Source organism: Trichogramma pretiosum, unplaced genomic scaffold (assembly GCF_000599845.2).
Source record: "Trichogramma pretiosum strain Unisexual culture from Peru unplaced genomic scaffold, Tpre_2.0 scaffold14, whole genome shotgun sequence".
NCBI lineage: Eukaryota > Metazoa > Arthropoda > Insecta > Hymenoptera > Trichogrammatidae > Trichogramma > Trichogramma pretiosum.
In genome coordinates, this window is record NW_019641706.1 from 2520873 (window position 1) to 2541033 (window position 20161).

The 20161-nt window shown below is 38.0% G+C and overlaps 6 protein-coding genes across 6 annotated transcripts; 2 read left to right on the top strand and 4 right to left on the bottom strand.

Moving 5' to 3' along the window:
* Positions 1 to 370: 370 nt before the first annotated feature.
* LOC106657154 (SH3 domain-containing kinase-binding protein 1) lies at positions 371 to 5880 on the top strand. Its single transcript, XM_014378508.2, has 7 exons — positions 371 to 1474; positions 1902 to 2136; positions 2217 to 3164; positions 3242 to 3343; positions 3405 to 3502; positions 3587 to 3788; positions 3871 to 5880. The coding sequence occupies exons 2-7, from the start codon at positions 1978 to 1980 to the stop codon at positions 3955 to 3957; spliced, it is 1596 nt and encodes a 531-aa protein (XP_014233994.1). The 5' UTR covers positions 371 to 1474; positions 1902 to 1977; the 3' UTR covers positions 3958 to 5880.
* Positions 3980 to 6867, bottom strand: LOC106657156. The gene is made up of 2 exons (XM_014378509.2): positions 6437 to 6867; positions 3980 to 6367 (listed from the first exon to the last, which is right to left on the bottom strand). Exons 1-2 carry the CDS (start codon positions 6843 to 6845, stop codon positions 5910 to 5912), a joined length of 867 nt encoding a protein of 288 aa, XP_014233995.1. The 5' UTR covers positions 6846 to 6867; the 3' UTR covers positions 3980 to 5909.
* Positions 6868 to 6905: 38 nt separating this feature from the next.
* Positions 6906 to 8942, bottom strand: LOC106657157 (adenylate kinase isoenzyme 1). The gene is made up of 4 exons (XM_014378510.2): positions 8168 to 8942; positions 7543 to 7668; positions 7267 to 7458; positions 6906 to 7190 (listed from the first exon to the last, which is right to left on the bottom strand). The coding sequence occupies exons 1-4, from the start codon at positions 8351 to 8353 to the stop codon at positions 7116 to 7118; spliced, it is 579 nt and encodes a 192-aa protein (XP_014233996.1). The 5' UTR covers positions 8354 to 8942; the 3' UTR covers positions 6906 to 7115.
* A 386-nt stretch (positions 8943 to 9328) lies between these two features.
* Positions 9329 to 10574, bottom strand: LOC106656848. Its single transcript, XM_023462993.1, has 4 exons — positions 10048 to 10574; positions 9941 to 9989; positions 9735 to 9853; positions 9329 to 9629 (listed from the first exon to the last, which is right to left on the bottom strand). Exons 1-4 carry the CDS (start codon positions 10129 to 10131, stop codon positions 9429 to 9431), a joined length of 453 nt encoding a protein of 150 aa, XP_023318761.1. The 5' UTR covers positions 10132 to 10574; the 3' UTR covers positions 9329 to 9428.
* A 723-nt stretch (positions 10575 to 11297) lies between these two features.
* LOC111694524 lies at positions 11298 to 12996 on the bottom strand. The gene is made up of 6 exons (XM_023463016.1): positions 12918 to 12996; positions 12679 to 12821; positions 12533 to 12597; positions 11786 to 11876; positions 11579 to 11721; positions 11298 to 11487 (listed from the first exon to the last, which is right to left on the bottom strand). Exons 1-6 carry the CDS (start codon positions 12994 to 12996, stop codon positions 11298 to 11300), a joined length of 711 nt encoding a protein of 236 aa, XP_023318784.1.
* Positions 12997 to 17344: 4348 nt separating this feature from the next.
* Positions 17345 to 19582, top strand: LOC106656849 (zinc finger protein 39-like). The gene is made up of 4 exons (XM_023462974.1): positions 17345 to 17585; positions 17641 to 17752; positions 17836 to 17988; positions 18073 to 19582. Exons 1-4 carry the CDS (start codon positions 17557 to 17559, stop codon positions 18820 to 18822), a joined length of 1044 nt encoding a protein of 347 aa, XP_023318742.1. The 5' UTR covers positions 17345 to 17556; the 3' UTR covers positions 18823 to 19582.
* The last annotated feature ends 579 nt before the right edge of the window (positions 19583 to 20161 follow it).

A 20161-nucleotide genomic window follows, 5' to 3' on the forward strand; every position in this document is an offset into this window, starting at 1 on the left:
GTTGCTCATAGTGGCGCGATATCTTACTGCAGTTATAATATTACTCAACGTGCGGGACAGGTGTCTCGTATAGTGACTCGAGAGTTTCCGGAATGGAAATTCTATTTGGGAAAATTTAGCATCTGTTCTTCCTCCTGTTAGAATCAAGTGGACGGCTGACGCTCTCAACATAAATAGAACGCCTTTTTTAAGAGCTCCAAAATGATCGTCATATAGGGAAAGTTCTAGTATCATTGGAGCTGATAAAACCGTATAGACCGAGCTGCTGCTTTCTCGTTTTTTATTTCAAAATATAAACGGAGTCAAACTCGATGCCCAAAAAAGGATAAACACGATGCCTAAAATCTCCATTTCGGGCAGAGCAACCGTGTGCTGCGTGTTATCTTACGTCGCAGCACGATTCGGAGTTTCAAATTGTTAGTACGTCGCCGTATCCGCCGCAGAAACGAACGCGTATCAAACCAGTGGCGCTGCATTTATAGGACGCGCGGCGCACGGTGACGACGACGACGACGACGGTGGTGGTGTTTTCAGTGTGTGTATACGTGCAACTCGTTCGCGACGCGACTGCAGTTTTCGCAAAGGTGGGGTGCACACACATATAGGAGTGATAGTGTGTATAAACGTGAATATATCAAACATGGCGCCGCAGCAGCAGCAACGTTGTTATAGGCTCTGCACTGCTGCAGTGTGTTAGTGCGCGTGCAGATATACATCTCTGCGGAGTCTTCTTATACCATACAGTGCACACTCTGCGAGGAGGGCAGTTGTGTATAGATAGGCTCTCGCGTAATATAGCGCAGTGCGTGAACCCTTGCCTACATATATATATATATATACAGTCCTCGAGTCGCTTCGCGGAGTTGCGTATAACGCACAACACGGTATATGTAAGGCATAGAAGGTGCTGTACTAAATTTACTATATCGCGCGGCTGCTGCAGCAACGTTTTCCCATTGTTTATACCTGCTCCGAAAACGATTGTAACAGAGTCGGATCAATCGTTACACGCTCTGCCAACTGTCGCAGCGACGAGCTGTTTACCTCTCTGGCGAGCTGTCAAGTTCAAAGCGCCGGGGAAACGCCTTTTCAATAGAAGAAGAAACATTTATTATCGTCGTGTATAGGATAGCAACGTTTCGTTGATATTCGGTACACGCGCGCGCGAGAGAGAGCGGATTGTTCGGAAGAGAGACAGTTTTGGCCTCGATCTCTCCATAATAATATTATACATATTATTGTTGTATGCGCGCGGGGATGCGAGCTGATGGTTGAGAACAGATATTATAAAACTCCTATCTGCCACTGATAAAATAATGCGCCAAGTGTAAAAACTCATTCGTCAGCCGCAGTGAATCATTATTTATCACACGCGTACTCAAGGACCTCCAGCAGTAGCATCAGCAGCAGATATACAAGTTATTAATTTTTCGGAGCTCTCTCTAGTACGTCGGTGTGTTGCTCATACACAGAGGTGAGTTGTAACATCAGTAAGTACCCAAAAATAGGCATGGTATATTGCGGGACACCCGTTTCATTGGCTACCGAGAAGTCGGTATCTATATACACACAACACTTCATATTTCATCGTGTCGCGTTTTCGCGTATACGCCGCTGGTGCTGTTGTGTATTCGTTATATACCTTTAGTCAGCCTGTGTGCCCCGTGTCAAAAATGGGGTTATATTTGCACTGTGAATCATACTTCCAGAGTCGCGGGTGAGCGCAGCTCTCCTCATAGGCTCTCACTCGTGTGCGCTTACCTGCTCCGCGTTCTCTCCTCCTACTTTAAACGCGGCACATAATAATACGAGAGAGGCATCAAAGCCTATATCTCGTCGAGTGCGTATTGCCTGTCACTTACTCATCGACTCCGCTCTTTTCTCGTTTCTTCTCTTTGCAGCGGCTCAAGTACTTATACGCGCGCAGGCAATCGCTGAACACGACTCCGGCTTTGGCACGCACTCGATAATAATAATATGGAGGCTCTAGTCGAGTTCAACTACGATGCCCGACAACCCGACGAACTCACCATTAAAAAGGGCGACGTTATCAAGGATGTCACTCTGCTGCACGGCGGCTGGTGGGAAGGCACTTTGAAGGAAAAGCGAGGCATGTTTCCCGACAACTTTGTCACGGTTCGTAGCTTCATTTCTTTCATCTTTTTTAACACAAAAATTTTAATTTCTTTTATTTATCGTTCAATTTTTTCCTGCAGCTTATTAAAGGAACTGGACCAAGAAACAGTGAAGACAAAACAGAAATGGAAGAAGTTGCCTTGCGCAATGGCAGTGGTAGAAAGCTCTGCAGAGTTTTGTTCAGTTATGATCCCTGCAACGATGATGAGCTCAAACTCATTCGCGATGAACACATAGAGTACTTGGGTGAGGTTGAAGAAGGATGGTGGAAAGGTCGTATCAAAGGAAAGGTAGGAGTCTTTCCTTCAAATTTTGTTGCTCCACCATATCCAGAAAAGAAGGAGAGAATAAAAGACAATAAGAAAGAGCTGTGCAAAGCTTTATTTGCATATGAAGCAGTAAACGAGGATGAATTAACTCTAAAGGAAGGTGATATAATCACACTTTTATCCAGGGATGCTCCAGACAAAGGCTGGTGGAAAGGAGAACTTCGAGGGCAAATTGGACTGTTTCCTGATAACTTTGTGCAAGTGATGACATCAAAAATTAAAAATCAAACTACAGAAGAACATGCAAATGATATCTCACCTATCAAATTGGTAAATCAATCTGGTGGTAGAAAAAAGGAAACTGCTAATGTTAGAAGAAGTTTGGACCCAAAGAATTTACATTCAGATGGAATTGTCAAAAAGTTGAATTCACCCACTCCACCTTCAAACTCTTTGAATGTTGGTAATAATAGTTTAGACACACAAGTTAAGAAACTCTCTAATGACAGTTCATTCATGGATGTGGGTTCAGATAATAATGGAACTTCTACTTCCAACAATGGCAATGGTTCTTATACCACGAGTAGTGATTTGGTTGAAGAATTAGATGAAGTGGAGAGGAGCGAAGGTAGTACTTTATCACATTTAACTGCATCCAGAGCCAAGGCACCAAGAAGAAGACTACCAACTACACAGCATTTAAGAAATCATAATCCTACAATCAATGAAAATACTTCAAATAATATTTCTCCTATAAAGGTAAATTTTATTAATATTTTCTTTTAAACATTCATTTTTGATTGACTATATTTGAACTTATTTTTATTTCTGTGTAGGAGGATAATATTACAAATGGCAATGCAGAAGTATTGGAAGACAATGTAAAAAATGATGTGATTGATACACAGGTGGCCAAAACTAGGAAAAAAGCACCATGGGTAAGTCATTAGTGATTATCAATTCATTTCACTCAAAAAATAACATCTTGAATAATTACAGGTGGAAGAACTCAAGTTAAATCAAATGGAACGGAAAAAAGGAAATAGTGATCTTTCAGATAGTAAAATTGAATCAAAAAAAGAAAGAAGTTTTGAATGGTACACAGATCAAATATTAAAAATTTACAGTTCAATAAATTAATGTTGTAGGTTTCATAATAACACAATCAAATAATATTCCAGGTCACAATCAGCAGGCAGTCCAGATGTTTCCCCGAAATTAGAAATAAATACTGCAGGTAGCAAACTTAAAGACAAAGGAAAATCAAACAAATCAGAAACTACTTCATCATCCGAACAATCGTTGTTAACACCATCATCACCATTACCACTTGATAATCAGCCTTATGTACCATTCCATTTGTATATGCAATTGAAAGATCAGGTCAGTGAAAATAAGATTTTTTATGCTGGATTATGAATAAAGTAGTTTAATAATTTTAATAAAAATCTTTCATATTTTTCAGGTAAAATTCTTGGAGAGAACAGTTGTGCGTCTCCAGGACCAAGTGAGTGATTTAACTAAACAGTTAGAAAAAATAGTTAGGGATTAATATTAATTTGCAACTTACAGACTTCAATACTGCATTTTATTGATATTATTATAATTGATTGTGCTGTAGGTATAATAGATTTTATTGGTTTGTAAGTAATAGATTTTGTAAATCATAGGTATATGATGTAATAGCACACCGACAAGTATTTAACAGACTGAGACATCACAGCGACATAAACATCACATTCCACTTAAAATTTAATAGGTTTATAAAAATTCAACTATGAATTAAGGAATTATAATTTGATAGTAAGGATCATATTATTTACCTACCATTGATGAGTCATACATCTTAAATTATTACCTTAAAATGATTCGTCTTTTTTAAGTACTTACATATGAGGTGAAACAAAGTATACAATTTTTATCTATTCGTGCCAACAGTCTTTTAACCATTCTTAAATCCAGTATTGCTGATATCGCATCAACCAGTGATTAGATTTTAAGATAAAATAACATGAATCATTTTATTAAATTACATTTTTAAACAAAATTCGATACATGAATTTTATTTAGAAAGAATATTATCGTTTTCTACTGTTGCACGATTTGAATAATACGACTTGATAGCATTGTACTTCGTAGGGCAACTAGGTACTTACAAAATCATTGATCTATAAAAATTATCACAAAAAACTTGCTTTTTTAAAATACTTAAAATCAATGGTAATAACTATAAATTGCCTTTGCTTGGGTTAAGATGGTATTGGTGTTATATAAACGCATTGTTTCGAGTTATGGAAATGAATACAATCAAAAAATCTACTTAATATGCTAAGAAATATTAATGATTGTGCATAAATACATGAGTATGTCTCGAAAGACACGCGTATTATAGCACAATTTTGTACTTTTCTATACAAAAATTAATTGTACTGTTGTTTGCCTGATTTCTTATTGTCAAAGTTCAAGCATACAAAAACAATTGTAAAAATAGTAGAGTCACTCAGGACTGCTGAACGGAAAGATGTGTTTTGACTGTAAACTATTGTACAAGATTGAAATGCAAATATTGTCCAATTTAGCAGGAGATAATAATGACTGATAATAATATAATTGAAAATTATATCAAGAATGCGCATAAAAAAGCACAATGTCAAATACGGTACTTACTCGATTATTTTTATAAGAAAACTTGGCTCGATATCGTTGTCACAAACGTAAAGTATTTTAAACGCAGCAAATAAAGGTTATATCTATAGTTATTTGAATGATATAGATAAAATGAATTGAACTCGAGTAACGTGCAGCTTTTCTAAGTAGTGTAATAAAACGATATTAGTTGTAATCAATCATGTCCAGGTTGCAAGCAGGTCGATGCTTCCGTTGTATGCTGTGAGATATTATATTGTAAAACGCGTAAAACGCACAACGCGACGAGAAATATAGAGGAACTTTGCGGATATGAGGAAAGTGTATGAAATTATCGAAGCGATGATGTACTGAAAGAGAGAGGAAAACATTATTTTTAATTTGCATTTTTTTGTGTGATACAATAAGCCATTGTCGAAAGTTTTTACTTAATAATCGTTGTAATTATGGGGAAGAAATCGACACTATTTATTATTAAGCAGTTCGCGATAAGCGTAAATGATATCACCGGCTCTCCACGAGTAAATTGATGTAAAGCATAATATGAAATATTGATTTGTAAATAATGATTGTATGACTGCTGACGTGTGAACCTATGTTTGAATGTGAAAAGTGCGGATAAGATAATATTATATATATTCAAAATGAATTTAAAAGTACAGATATTTTTCTCGCTTCTTTCGTAACGAATGTTATTCGTACATATGTGTACATAAGCGGCTAGTTCTTATTCAGAATTATATATTATAAATACGAAAAAATATATATAAATATATATAAAAGTACGCGCAAAAGCAAAATTACATTAAAGTCACTATTTGATGAAAAATTCAACGTTGTATTTATTGTCTCTCTCGTTCACGAAATAACGTCTTTCGATCTGAGAAAATTCACATAAGAGTACGCCTTCTTTCCAGCCGTACGAGGCAGTTCGCAAACGAACGGGAGTCGATTGGAACAAGCTACTACCCTCCAGACCGGATCGGTCTTGGGATTTTGGCGAAAGAGAGCGACGCAGCCCCGCGAGTGCGAGGGCTCGCCGACGTCCCAGGCGCGATAATCGAAGCACCAGAGATAGTCGTCCAGCTCGTTTCTCCACCTGCGCTGCTGAGCGTCGTTCGTAAGTCCGATGTAGACCAGCAGATCGCCGATGAGCTTGGAGATGCCGCGGGTCCGAGGCTCGCTGGTAACGTCCGCGAGGTAGCCACCCAGAGGTGTGGCGGCGCGACAAGTTTCGCGAGCGTCGGTTATATTTTGTTCTTCCGTGAAGAGAGCGAAAAGTCCAACGCGCTCGACGCAAGATACGGTTCCGTTTCCTACTCGGATCGTCGTGGACAAGATAAACCTTGAGTCGGAAGATTTTAATTTTTTCCTCATTAACTTACCTGTGAACGACTCGTTGGTCCCGGCACCAATCGGATAGGCGCTATAGTAATCCCAACCGGTCGCGTTCAACAATCGACGCTCACCGTCGATTTCCGGGCAACGCAGGGGAAAACAATTGGCCGACGATCGACCAGCGGCAGTAGATCTCGCGACGAAATTAAAAGCCAGAGCCTGCTTGCTCTCGGCGAAATTTCGACACTTGTCTACGTCGGCGACCCACCTCCTGGTGATTATCGATTCGGACGATTTGACGTCACGCTTGATCAGGTCGTAACGGATCGAGTATCTCGACTCCGTGGTCGGACAGCCGTCGACAGCGATCGCAGCCAAAAGAAACAATAACGTCGCCGCGAGCATCATCGCGTTACTGACTGCAGAGCCGGAAAGCTCGAATTTGTCAAGGTACATTGAGAATAAAGAAAAAGGCCAAGAAGATAGTTAATAATAATAATAACAATGAATTACGGCTCGACTTTTGCGATCCACTGCACACTCTACTCTCCGAGAGCTGTCAGGCAGACGCGTGTTTTATTATTATTGTGCTTTTGCTTTAATTTGTGTGACATTGAATTAGATTTTTTCTGCTTTTTTTCTTTTTGTACTTCTTCGGTGAGTTGGCGCATCCGTCCCCATTTTAACATATACACTATATATAACATACAAGAACCAACGTCGATTTTACGAGGCGAGCAGTTTGTCGATGGCCTCGACCACTTGCGCAAAAATGTCGTCCACGGCGCCTTCGGCGTTAATCTGGGGAACGAGAAAAGATAAAAATCGCGAAAAGTTGAAATCGGTTAGAGAAATCGTTTTATCTTTGGGTACTCACTCTGAGACACTTATTGGTATAATGATCGACGATCTTTCCGTTCTTCTCGTTAAAGATCTCGATGCGTTTCTTGATAGTTTCCTCGTTGTCGTCGGCGCGCTTGACAGCGGCAGCCGCGGCGCGTCCCAACAAGCGGCTGATCAGCGTCTCGTTCCTCACGTCGAAAAAGACGATCAGGTCCACGGGACAAACCTACACGGCCGTATCAGCAAAACGATTTATTTATTTTATTAATGAGAACGAAAAAAGCTCGGCCGTGATATCGGGTACACTTACGTCCTTCTCGAACTGTATGCCCTGCTCGAGCTCGCGCGGATAGCCGTCGATGAGCACGCCCTTGCAGCACGGGTCCTCGGCTTTGGCCTTGTCGATGCGCTCTTTGATGAGCGACAGCACGACGTCCTATACAAAATCACGACAAAGAAAAAACAAACGATCAATTATTAAGCTCGTAATTGCGTAGTCCTAAGTACGTATACCTATGTATAGCTCGAGCGCAATCGGTAGGTTGTACTTGATAACGTTTTGTATAGGCGCGCCACTACCGCGATATCGACGTTTTACGCGCGCGGTTCGATACATTTAATCGACGCGGGAATTATTGACTCGAGTTCGTATTGTACACGATTCGCGTATATGATTGTAAAAGAAAGTAATCGAAAGCTACTTTACTACTGACTATACAGTGGCGGATCGGAGCCGCGTGCAGATAAGAGTACGACAACTCCGCTGCGATCATTAAGAGAAAGAGAGACGAGCATAGCCACTTTGAGGCAGCAGCATGAAAAATAAATAATAAAGCGACGCGTGATGATGACTGTGCGACATGTACATGTATCGCGTCGCTCTCGGCTCGTATATAGCGTACATTATTATGTGCTTTTATGTAAAAAAAACTTACAGTCGGCACGAACAGGCCCTTGGACATGAGCTCCTGGAGCTCGGCGCCTCGAGGACTGCCGCTGGCCACCTCCTCGCGCAGCAGATCGCCACTGCTGAGATGCACGAATCCGTACTTCTTGACGATGCGATCGCACTGGGTGCCCTTGCCGCATCCGGGACCGCCGATTATCCAAATGGTTTTCATGCTCGAACCGCTGCCTTGTATATTCTGCTTTTGTATAGGGAGTGTCCTCGAAGGAGGATGACTTTTGGCTACTTTTTACTTTCTTCTCTCGCACTCGCTGTGAATCGCGACCGATCTCGCGCGCGCGCTCGTATACGATGGCCCCGTGTGTGAGTTTTGAGCGCGGGGCTCTCTCTCTCTCCGTCTCCAATGGCCTAATAATAACCGTTCAACTGTTCTTGTCTGCTAGACTTTGCTCGCTGCTGCTGCGGTATAGCGAACGAACGAGCGCGACTCGCGAACGAAATGTATAGAAGAGGGGGGGAAAGACGTAAAACTAGCGTGTGCTATAATAATTCGTCTGCTCCGTGCAAAGCTCTATGTGGCGTTGAGTTTTTTTTTTCGCTGCTTCTCTGCTGATATTTTCCGTCGTCTCTTTCCTTCCAACTCCACTCTCGAAACTCGACGGTAGTACAATATGGGGAAAAACGCTCTACGCTCGCGGTAGTATAAACAAGCTCTCTGTGCTTATGTAACGCTCATAAGCTCGCGCGGTCGCTCTATTATGCACGCGACACAGTAGTGCAGTCCAAATCGTCCAAGCTTATAACTGCAGCAGTGCCTATGCCAATGTGTGTATACATATAACGTGTGCCGCGCCAAAATGTGTTATGGACGCGCACGCGCCAACCAACCGGAGGAGGGCCGCGGCGGCGAACCGACGTCACAAACCGACGAGACTCGGTCGCGCCAATTATTTCGATTTTGCCTATTCCGCCTACACCCTGTAAAGCGCGTTTACGGCTGGTGGCCAAGTATTGACGTATTTCCCGATCTGTCTGCGGTTCTGAGAAATGTTTTAATTTACACTCGCATTGAACTTGAAAAGCAGCAAAAAATAGATTATTGCCAAGGAAGAGATGAATATGTAACTTGTTATTACGAGAGAGTACAGTCGTCGCGCGATCGATCGATCGCTCTTGCGCTACTCGCTCATGCGCGCTCCAACATGTTTGTATACGTATTTTTTTTCCGTCGTCGCACCGATTGAATTTCGCGCGCAATTCCTATATCGAGCTTCTCGCGGCATCGGAAGTCAAAAAACGCGCGACTGCGTCTGCCACTGGAACAGGCAGAAGACCTGGAGCCAATTGTGCAGGGTGATGAGCGAGAAGACGATCTCGTCGCGAGTCACGTGCAGTCCCTCGATGAAGACGCGCACGAAGAAGACGAAGAGCTCGGCGCCGATTATCACGAGCTGCATCAGGAGCCAGGGCACGTGCAGCATCGGGTACTCCTGCGCTTCATTGGCAAAACACGACGATGACGATGACGATGAAACGCGATCAAAAAAGTAAACGAACAAACAAGCAAAAAAGTCTCGCTATGGAGTTCATCGTACCGTGACGATGGCTATGACGAGGAACATGTAGTGCTCGAGGCCGAGGATCGACGTCATGAGCTTGAGATCGCGCTCGACTTGGATGGGCACTGCAAACGACGGATACCGATTTTGCGGGGCTTTTCGTTGTACACGAACGATAAATTATCCATTAGAGAGCTCGGACTTACCGACGCCGCTCGGCTTGAAGAGAGCAGGCGACTGACTCGCCGACGTCGAGTTCATCAATCTGATCACGTCCGAGATCGTTATCACCTGATATAAATGTGTGGGTCAATGTCGAGCGCTAAAGACACTTGTGTATATAACGAACCGATCCGATTATGCCGACGAGGATGACGTAGAAGCCGCTGCCCATGAAGTTGTAGTCGCACATCTTGCAGGCCAGCCTACCCATCCGCTGCAAAGTAGTGGTAGTAATCGCGCGTGTAACGCATTATCGCACGCATATGCTAATCGATCGATCGATTTTCGATCAATATAATGCACGCTAACCCTGTAGCCACTGGCCTTCTTTCGCTTGAAGGAGAAACCCATCTCGCGATCGGCGCCCGCTGCGGCTCCTCGTCAGCCAGATTTCTGTCTCTGCGTGATGTGTCGGAAATCGTCTTCTGGGCCTTTTCCAACCCGGGGCCCCGCACGCGGACTTAAATGCGCGGCGATAACTCGCAGCCTGTTGTAGTTGTTGTTGCTCCAGCTGGTACAATCGCACGCGCGCGCGCGTTGAAATAACGCAGTGCTCTGAAGTCGTCGTAATACTCGCGTGCAGAATCGAGAAATGTACAGGTGTATACATATCGAATCGATTGGGTGAATAAGTAAAATTACAACAACGAAAAATTGGAAACACTGAACGACTGAAATTGTTACACGCTGTTTTTTACTCACAGCTCGAACTTATAAATAAACTGGGAGGTATCCATTAAATTAATACATAATTCATTTGAATCCAAATTGAAATAATGTTACCATCAAAATTAAATGTAATAAAGAAATGAATTTAAAACCAACGTATTAGCAAAATCAATTGAAACAATAAAACTTTTTTACTTTGCATAAATTAACGCTTTCTTACATCTCTATCTTGGTTTGTCTATATTTTATGAAGTAGCACAGACAATGAATCCGAATCAACTTCATCCTCTACAGCTAACTTTAGATACACTAAATTACGCATTGGAAAAAAGAAAGGGTCGTTGTGAGGGAAAAAACAAATATGTTGGCAAAATCGATTTGTAATAAAAGTGCGTTATTTGCACTTTGATTAGGAAAATGTCTTGCATGCAGAATTGTTTCATAAGTATAGTCTATAAAAATTTCATTTGTTACGAGTTTCTTTGCTTCTTGAAATACTACGAAGAGATCGGCAATGCGTACCCAATAATTTTTTTACCATTTTCCACAAGTCAGAATGCAGATTAGTAAAATATTTTTGACTTTCATTATTTCATTTTATTTATCTTATTTATAAATAAATCGATATAATATTATTTATATAAGAGAAGCCATGACTGTCATGTAAGATACTGCTGTGTTGACAATCTTGATAAAAAAAGTGTACAGTTAAATGGGTTTTAGTTTGTTGAACTGGACGTGAAACTGATCATAACTTACCGCACTAAAATTTTCATAGTTCATGGTAAGGACCGCAGACGGGCCTGCTTTTAATTCACAAGGGCTGAGTGCTCGAATCATCATCATTATTATGTATGGTTTAGTGTTTGAAGGAAATTTGTACCATCCACAAAAGTAACTGCAATAATAATGTATAATAATATAATATCGAGTACCAAAATTACCATGACATTTTTTTAACTAGCATAAGTAAAGGAGTGCTAATATACCAATCATAAAATATATCATCGCTTGCATTTATCACTATTTGTCCGAAATGAGCGGTTAAAAATGCTGTAAAAATTATTGAGAAAAATGAAATGATCATCTCTAATAAGAGAAAATAATTATTTACGCTCAACGAGAACAGTATCTGAAATTTGAATTACGCTCATTTTTTGAATGTTTTCAAATGGATTAAAAAATAATTGTATTACCATAGTTCCTGTGAAACTCAAGGCAACCAAAACGTATGTAGAGAGAATCATTAGTACTTTGCGACCAATATATTCACACTTTTCAAAGTACCTAAACATTCATTAATACAGTGACCCTAGATAAAGTATGTTATGACATCGTATGTGATACATTACTTTATAGCAGACAAGTGGCTCTGATGTAAGTTATTAACTTCATCAAAAATATATTCATTCATTGATTTAGTATTTATAAAAGTATCACTTTCTACGAGCGAACTTAATTTTCGCAAACGAAAACTAAAAAATAAAAATCGCTCGAATAACGTTCTTCAGTCGACTCGATTGAGTTTTACAAAACCTACCCCAACAAGTTGAATCTGATGAGAGCATTAGAAATGAAAAATGCAGCTGAAGAGCAAAGACCAACTGCAACGATAGCTGCCTGGATCATACCCAATAAGGAACACAAAAAAAAAGAAAAAAAATGCTTGTTATGATCAAAGAGATAAGAGCCTGCAGTAGTGCACAATTTAGGCGTTATATTATACTTATTTGGAAATATATAATTAATCACATATGGGACGGATACAGGAAATATAGCGAATCCTATAAAGCTAGTAAATATTATAACTGAAAAGAAATATTTATTTCGGTGTGAATATGAATCGATAATCATTAATTCATAGTTTCCAAAAAATATTTGTTATCAAACCTCTAATGAGTATCGCTATTCTGCGATGAAATTGGCTTATGTTTAACATATACTCTTTTTGGTCAGAATCCGTTATACTATCCCAAAAATTGACAGTCATCGAAGTATAATCGTGAATCTAAAATATATTCGTATTGTTTTTTTTTACATGAAAGTAAAAAATACCATCATTTCTTTGCGCAATTTATTCAACCATTACCTCGCGTTGCATATTTCCAAGTATGAAGTACATAGAAAACATCATCAAAACAAAAGATAGTTCGAAAAGATTTTGTATTGCGAACTCCCAGTTGATCGGCGGTTGAGTTACATAAAATGTGGTATGAAATAGAAAAATTAAAGCTGTTATAAAATTTGTCGATGTGAACAATCTTCCAAGATATTGCGATAAGCCATTTTGACCTGGCCATATGAACGCTGCGATGAGATATGGCTTACTTTCTCCGTAGTTTTTATCTAATTCTACTAAACCAGGTATTTCCGGAAGATAGATTATGGTGAACAATTTTTTAAACATTTCCAATGGAACGAGAATGACAGATATTGAAATTGACGATTGAAATTATAAAAAAAGTGCGCCTTGATTAAGTTTTGTTAGTATTTGTAAAAATACTAAAATATTATAAAGTACTGTAAGTTAGTGGTAAAAATTAGCTCAAACCACTAAACTTCTGGCTTAAATAAATTTTTAAATTTGTGCGCATTAACTTTTACTTAAAACTCGAATATTTCGCGTCATTTTTACATTTTTAGCCCAATGTCACACATATAAAGTAAGGACGTTTCCATAGTAATTTTTAAAATAATAAGATAACACAAAGTATAATATTCAAACCGAAAGTTACTTTATCGTCAGTTATGATTAATAATGAATTGTGCTTTGCGGTCATCGGTGAAAATACAGTATACATCGCGAAGTTAGAGTCCATCGTAATATGATATTATTTGTACTATAAAAAATTGATAATCGTCTCACTTGATATTATACGCAATTGCGCATGGTGGCGATTGAGTAAGAAAAGCACTTAAAGTTTCTTTATCTTTATGCTCCGGCTTTTCGATTGGACAATGGACATTGATCGGTTGTAACTATACAAATTAGACGATTATAGCACCCATCGGAAAATTTATCTTTGCGAATTTCTTGGCTTTTTTTTCGTTTGATCAAAATTGATGAAGGCCCAGACTTATTTTTGCTCTCATTGCATGCGTCGTTTTTGCGGCATTCGTGGTTTAATTTGTCGGGCTGGATCAGATTGCTTTGAATCCCAAATGTCTGATCGCACTTTGTCGCTTGCGTAATCATTGGTACCTTCGTTAACTGCTTCGTGTGTCTTCAGGTGCATAATCAAACTCGATTTGTGTCCAAATTTCTTTTCGCACTTGTCACATGCAAAATCTTTGCGATTATTATGGACTATCTTGATGTGGGTAAGCAAATCACATTCTCGTCGAAATTTCTTCCCGCACTCATCGCCAGGATAATTCTTGCGACTTTCATGGATAGTTTTTTGGTGTCTGATCAGTTCTGATTTTACTCCGAATTTCTTCTTGCACCCGTCGCATGTATAATCTTTGCGACCTTCATGGACTGTCTTATGGTGTGAGAGCAAAATTGATTTTCTTCTGAATTTTTTCTCGCATTTGTCGCATGGGTAATCTTTACGACCATCATGGACAGTCTTTTGGTGAATTGTCTTATGTTGGCTCAGCAAATGCGTTTTTTGTCTAAATTCGATCTCGCATTTATCGTAATTTTTCCGACCTTCGTGGACTGTTTTTTGGTGTTTATTAACATTGTTTCGATCTCCAAATTTCGGCTCACACTTTTCGCATACGTAATATTTTGTTCATTGTCAATTGTGTCTTGGTGGGTTAATGTGCTTGATTTTAGCGTAAATGCCTCCTGACAAATATCGCAAACGTATTTTTTTTCGTCTGAAACAACAATGTCGTTTTCAATGAAGTGTCTTCTGAGATTACTTCATCGGATTTCTTCTAAATTTTATGCATTTTGATTCTTAAATTAAATATTGGATTCTTCTATTTAGTGCCACGGAAATAATTGAACGAGTATAATCTATCTTTTGGTTTAATTTAAAATGCATGTTTTGTATCGTCTAGAAATGTGCTTGGTGTTCAAAAGGCGTAGTCGTGATTGTTTATGATCATGTTATTTACAATCAAGTCAAAAATTTATCTGTTTATATATTGCCCGCATATCTGGGAAATATGTCAAATTTCTAGTTTGGCGATGATTCGAGGAATTTAATTGGTTTATAAAACCAAGTACGCCAAAAAAGTTCCCAGTATTGTAAAAGTAAAATCTCATTTATATCTCTCTATATTATAAGATAATATCGCCGCCATTCGGTGGAATGGTCATATGACGTCATTATCGCCACCATTCGGTGGAATGGTCATATGACGTCATTATCGCCGCCATTCGGTGGAATGGTCATATGACGTCATTACGCGATGATCACGTGATTCGGTCGAAAAGTCACATGACGTCATCACGTGATGATCACGTGATTCGGTCGAATGATCATATGACGTCATCACTTGATGATCACGTGATCAAAAGGTCATGTGACCTTTCTATAACGATGTCATCAAGTGACAGACCTTTTGATTATGTCACTTTGACCTTTCGATCACGTGACGATCACGTGATTACGTCACGTGACCTCTTTACCTTTCGCCATTTTAAACATTTTATTATAGTGTAACCTTGCGCGTTTTGGTACAAGAATAATTTAAATAATAGGGTCATAAATGTGATAATTATGGTTATTTTGGTTTTTTGATTACGTGATTTTAACCTTTCGTTCACGTGACGATTACGTGCTTAAGTAACGTTACGTTAAGTAACGAACCGCTTGATGATAACGTAACCTTGAGCGTTATAATTCGTTCATCATGCGATGCGTCATAACGTGATCACCACGTGATCGAAAGATCAGAGGCACATGATGATCACGTAATGAGGTCATGTAACCTTTTGCCATGTTGACCATTTGAACCTTTGACCTTTCGATCGAAATATTTGAATTTGACTTTTTGATCACGTGATTATCACGACACCTTGACCTTTTGATCAGGTGGTGATTATTATGGTGACTTTGATCCTTGACCCCTTTCGATCATCACATGATCATCACGTGACTCTGACCTTTCTATAACGCGATCATCAAGTGACTGACCTTTCTATACGTTAACATTACGTGACTTTGAACTTTCGATCACGCGACGATCACATAATTACGTCACGTGACCTTTCGTTCATTTGGTACAAAAATAATTTAAATAATAGGGTCATAAATGTGATAATTATGGTTACTTTGATTTTTTGTACAAGAACCAAAAATTATTATGGTTAATTTGGTTATTTTGGTTTCTTCCATTGTACAGACGTTCTCATCCAGTTGAAAGATTAGCATTACACTTAGAAATTAAACAAAATTTAATTTTCCCTGAAAATGAAGAAGTAGAAGCAGCCAAAAAGCCTGGTACTACTTTAACAGCGTGGTTTGATTTAAATAAAAATGATGTTCATGCTAGAAAATTCACGTACGTAAATAATTTACAAGACTATAAGTACAATAAAAAATTTTGAATTTGGGAACGGAGATCACAATTTTCAAATACATTGGGAAGAATAGTTAGTGTTGTGCCAAAAGATGTTGAACGGTTTTATTTAAAATTAATTTTACACAAAGCTAAAGGCTGCAAATCATTCGACGATTTAAGAACTTATAAGGGTATTAAATACGATACATTTAGAGAAACGGCGATTGCAATGGGATTAGTAGATAGCGATCTAGAAATAAAAAAAATATTGACGAAGCTTGTTTAATAATGATGCCGAAACAACTTAGAAAATTTTTCCCTTGGTTTATAATTATTAACAATATACCAATGATTCGAGACGTTTGGCAAACTTATAAAAAATATTTTTTGGAAGGTTTTAAAGATAATCATGAAAACAGAGCTTTGAAAGAAATAAATGATATTTTAGAATTTGAAAATTTAAGCTGTATTGATGTCGGTTTACCAGCACCGAATCTGGATTTTTTAAAAACTCTTGTTGATGAAGAAGATTTAAATAGTCAACTGGAATTTTATAAAAATGAATATCTTCTTAGATACAAAAAAATGAATTTAGATCAAAAATTAATTTTCGATTACGTAATAACACATTTACGTAACGCTGGTAAACCGACATCAATACTTCTTCATTTTCAGGGAAAATTAAATTTTGTTTATTTTCTAAGTGTAATGCTAATCTTTCAACTGGATGAGAACGTCTGTACAATGGAAGTATTATATAAAATTTTATATTATTAAACATATACTCATATGAAATTGTAAACGAGGGGGGTTGGCGCGCGAAGCGCGCAGGGGGGCTCGCCCCCCTAGTAATTATATAATTATATTAATATGGAGCAGATTTAAACAAATTTTAACCTACCAACGGGTTCTCAGACTTTGATCATATATCTGTGTATCATGTAATACAACAAATAGGGCAAAAGTTATAACACGATTATGACAATCCTTCCAAACTAGACGTTTCGTGTCAGAGTACATTTCCTTTTTAAATTATCCTATGTGGGATGTAGAAGAACGTAAAAAATGTCGAAAATTATAAGAAATACAATTTAAACCAGAGAAAGAAAAAGAAGTTTGTTAGAGCTTTCTCGATTGTCGTTGTGAGAACTAACAATTTCATAATTTTTTAAGATTAAAAATTCATGCCCATAATTAAAATTTAAAAGAAAGATACTTTTTATGCTATTGTTTCTTCGCACATATCGCCCGTTCGTGTAAGCTAATTGTGTGCCTAAGTTAATAATAATTTCATTACGATCTCGCTATAATGTTAATTACATGTCAGTAGCCACTCATCGTTGTACAAAACTGTCTACTCTCAGTCGCTATCAATCATTTCCTGCTGTAAGAAGTGTTTACAAATAATATCCGTACACGTTTGTTGGTGAAAATAAGATACGCTGTTGGCTACTCGAGGAATCTAATTTTGAATAATTTCAAGATAAATTATTGTAACGCAGCGATGGAAAGCAGAAAGGATTTAATAGTTAGGTATACACTTTTTCATGCTTGCCAAAGATATATTTTTAAACGATCGTTTTTTTAGCGTTAAAGAGGAGCCTCGTAACGATTGGGAAGATGTAGCTAACGAGTGTGTCGATCCAGGGGTCTCGGTCAAAACCGAAAACTCTGATGAATCATCGACGAATGAATCATCGGTAAAATATATCTTTCGAAATTATGTTCTGATTTGCTCCATAAAAAAACTATAAACAACTTTAAAGACTCGATGTCGTTACAGGATGAAATTTCGATCGAATTGGAGACCGAAAATGTAAAACTTGAACCTAAGCCCTCATTGACGACCATCTGCCAAGCTACTGTAAAGGAAGAAAATCCGGGGTTCTCGGTGAAAACTGAAAACTCTGATGAATCATCGACGAGTGAATCATCGGTAAGTTCTATCTTTTGAATTTATAATCTGATTTACACCATGAAAAAACTATAACACAATTTTAAAGAGTCGATGTCGTTACAGGATGAAATTTCGATCGAATTGGAGACCGAAAATGTAAAACTTGAACCTAAGCCCTCATTGACGACCATCTGCCAAGCTACTGTAAAGGAAGAAAATCCAGAAAATGACTCGAATGGAAAGAAGCTTACAATTTTAATTAAAAAAGGATTCGATTACGAGAAAAACCGTCAATTTACCATTGGAGATAAATCGAGTTTAACAAGACAAATAGAAACGACGAATAAGGACGATGGATCACTTGAATGTAAAATTTGTCATAAATCATTTAGATACCCATATCAACTTAAAAGACACGTTAATCAAGTACATGATAAAAACAAATCTTTCGAGTGTGACATTTGTTACAATACATTTGCATACCAGAGTCAACTTAAAACTCATATAATGAGTGTACATGAACGTACCAAACCCTTCGAATGTGAGATTTGTCACAAATCATTTGGACGAAAATGGGTGCTCACTACTCACACGAGTGCAGTACATTTGCGGAACAAACCCTTCGAGTGTGAAATTTGTCACAATACATTTGGATACCAGAGTCACCTTAAAGGACACATAAGGGCAGTACATAATCGGAGTAAACCCTTTGATTGTGACATTTGTCAAAAATCATATGGACGAAAAAGTCATCTCAATATTCACATTGATGCAGTACATAATCAGAATAAACCTTTTGAGTGTGAGATTTGTCACAAATCATTTGGACGAAAAAGTCATCTCAATACTCACATTGATGCAGTACATAATTAGAATAAACCTTTTGAGTGTGAGATTTGTCACAAATCATTTGGACGAAAATGGGAGCTCACCACTCACACGAGTACAGTACATTTGCGGAGCAAACCCTTTGAGTGTGATACTTGTCACAAAACATTTGGACACAAAATCCCCTTCGAAACGCATATGAGTGCAATACATATGAGTAGCAGACCTTTTGAATGTGATATTTGTCACGAATCATTTGGATACCAGAGTGTACTCAAATATCACGTAAGATCAACTCATAAACGGAGAAAATTTGAATGTGAGACTTGTCACAAGTCATTTGACCGCAAGAATCGTCTCGAAAATCACATTAATACAGTACATAAGGAAAACAAACATTAGAAGTATGAAATTTATTTCAAATTTGTAATCAAACTGGTTATACTCTATGTAATATTAGATAACTATTGTCATGAACAATAAACCTTTTCAAACTGTTATTCATTTGGTCGTCACCGTGAAAATCTTTTATTATTTTTTCAAACACGAACTCAAATATTAATACGGTTTCACGTGCATTTGTTCTATGAAATACCTTTGTTTTCAAAAAACGAACTTTCAACATCCTATTAAATGGCTGAATTTTTTTTCCAAGTAATTGCTGCTCATCAGAAGATCCCCGCATCGAATCTGGAATTATTTTGACTGGCCTCCCAAAATTGACGAACGCAAAGATTTAACAGTTACAAAGGTCGATGTAAAAGCTCTATCTAATTATTTTGCATCGGTCAATCTACTTCGATCAATTATACAGATAATTAAACTTCTTTGTACCATATTTTTTGTAAAATTAATAATCAGCAATTGCCAAACGATGTAATGAGGTAAAGTTCACATACAATTTAAAAAAAAATACCAGAAGCAATAAAATTTTCAATTAAAAAATATTTTGCAACAGTTTTAAAAATTAATCAAATAATATCAGATTTTTCAAAGTGATTAACATGGATTAATTACTGATTTTAAATTTGAATTCGTTCATCATGCAGAAGCCACCATAATTCAAATTTCAATTATCAATCATAAATAATTAAGTTATCGAAATGGAAAAGTATATAGATAATATTAAAGAAATTAATTTTCTCAAGAAACTGATTCAATTTTGGAAAAAAGTACGAACCCTTTCAACGCTATAGTAAGCAGATAAATCTGCATCATTTTCACAAGGAAGTCAATTCAACCGGACTTGGCCAATGTAAAATTACTATCATCTCCGTTGGTGCAAAAGCACGTATTCGAATCACTAAAGATTTTTAGTCTCTTGTGATAACGAATCAGGGTTTAGATTAGTGATTAATTAAAATTTCAACCAAAGGGCTGAAAA

Excerpts from the sequence above, each read along its gene's own strand:
- LOC111694524 (XM_023463016.1), bottom strand. The coding sequence starts at position 12,996 with ATGTTTAAAAAATTGTTCACCATAATCTATCTTCCGGAAATACCTGGT. Across the intron at positions 12,822-12,917 it reads AGATAAAAACTACGGAGAAA|CTTTAATTTTTCTATTTCAT; the intron begins GTAAGCCATATC and ends ATTTTATAACAG. Across the intron at positions 11,488-11,578 it reads GATGATATATTTTATGATTG|TTACTTTTGTGGATGGTACA; the intron begins GTATATTAGCAC and ends TTATTATTGCAG.
- LOC106656848 (XM_023462993.1), bottom strand. The coding sequence starts at position 10,131 with ATGGGTAGGCTGGCCTGCAAGATGTGCGACTACAACTTCATGGGCAGC. Across the intron at positions 9,990-10,047 it reads TCGTCGGCATAATCGGATCG|GTGATAACGATCTCGGACGT; the intron begins GTTCGTTATATA and ends CATTTATATCAG. Across the intron at positions 9,630-9,734 it reads TCGTCATAGCCATCGTCACG|GAGTACCCGATGCTGCACGT; the intron begins GTACGATGAACT and ends AATGAAGCGCAG.
- LOC106657157 (XM_014378510.2), bottom strand. The coding sequence starts at position 8,353 with ATGAAAACCATTTGGATAATCGGCGGTCCCGGATGCGGCAAGGGCACC. Across the intron at positions 7,459-7,542 it reads GCATACAGTTCGAGAAGGAC|GTTTGTCCCGTGGACCTGAT; the intron begins GTAAGTGTACCC and ends ACGGCCGTGTAG. Across the intron at positions 7,191-7,266 it reads ATACCAATAAGTGTCTCAGA|ATTAACGCCGAAGGCGCCGT; the intron begins GTGAGTACCCAA and ends CTCGTTCCCCAG.
- LOC106657154 (XM_014378508.2), top strand. The coding sequence starts at position 1,978 with ATGGAGGCTCTAGTCGAGTTCAACTACGATGCCCGACAACCCGACGAA. Across the intron at positions 2,137-2,216 it reads TTCCCGACAACTTTGTCACG|CTTATTAAAGGAACTGGACC; the intron begins GTTCGTAGCTTC and ends TTTTTCCTGCAG. Across the intron at positions 3,503-3,586 it reads AAAGAAAGAAGTTTTGAATG|GTCACAATCAGCAGGCAGTC; the intron begins GTACACAGATCA and ends ATAATATTCCAG.
- LOC106656849 (XM_023462974.1), top strand. The coding sequence starts at position 17,557 with ATGGAAAGCAGAAAGGATTTAATAGTTAG. Across the intron at positions 17,753-17,835 it reads CATCGACGAATGAATCATCG|GATGAAATTTCGATCGAATT; the intron begins GTAAAATATATC and ends ATGTCGTTACAG. Across the intron at positions 17,989-18,072 it reads CATCGACGAGTGAATCATCG|GATGAAATTTCGATCGAATT; the intron begins GTAAGTTCTATC and ends ATGTCGTTACAG.
- LOC106657156 (XM_014378509.2), bottom strand. The coding sequence starts at position 6,845 with ATGTACCTTGACAAATTCGAGCTTTCCGGCTCTGCAGTCAGTAACGCG. Across the intron at positions 6,368-6,436 it reads GACCAACGAGTCGTTCACAG|GAAACGGAACCGTATCTTGC; the intron begins GTAAGTTAATGA and ends CGATCCGAGTAG.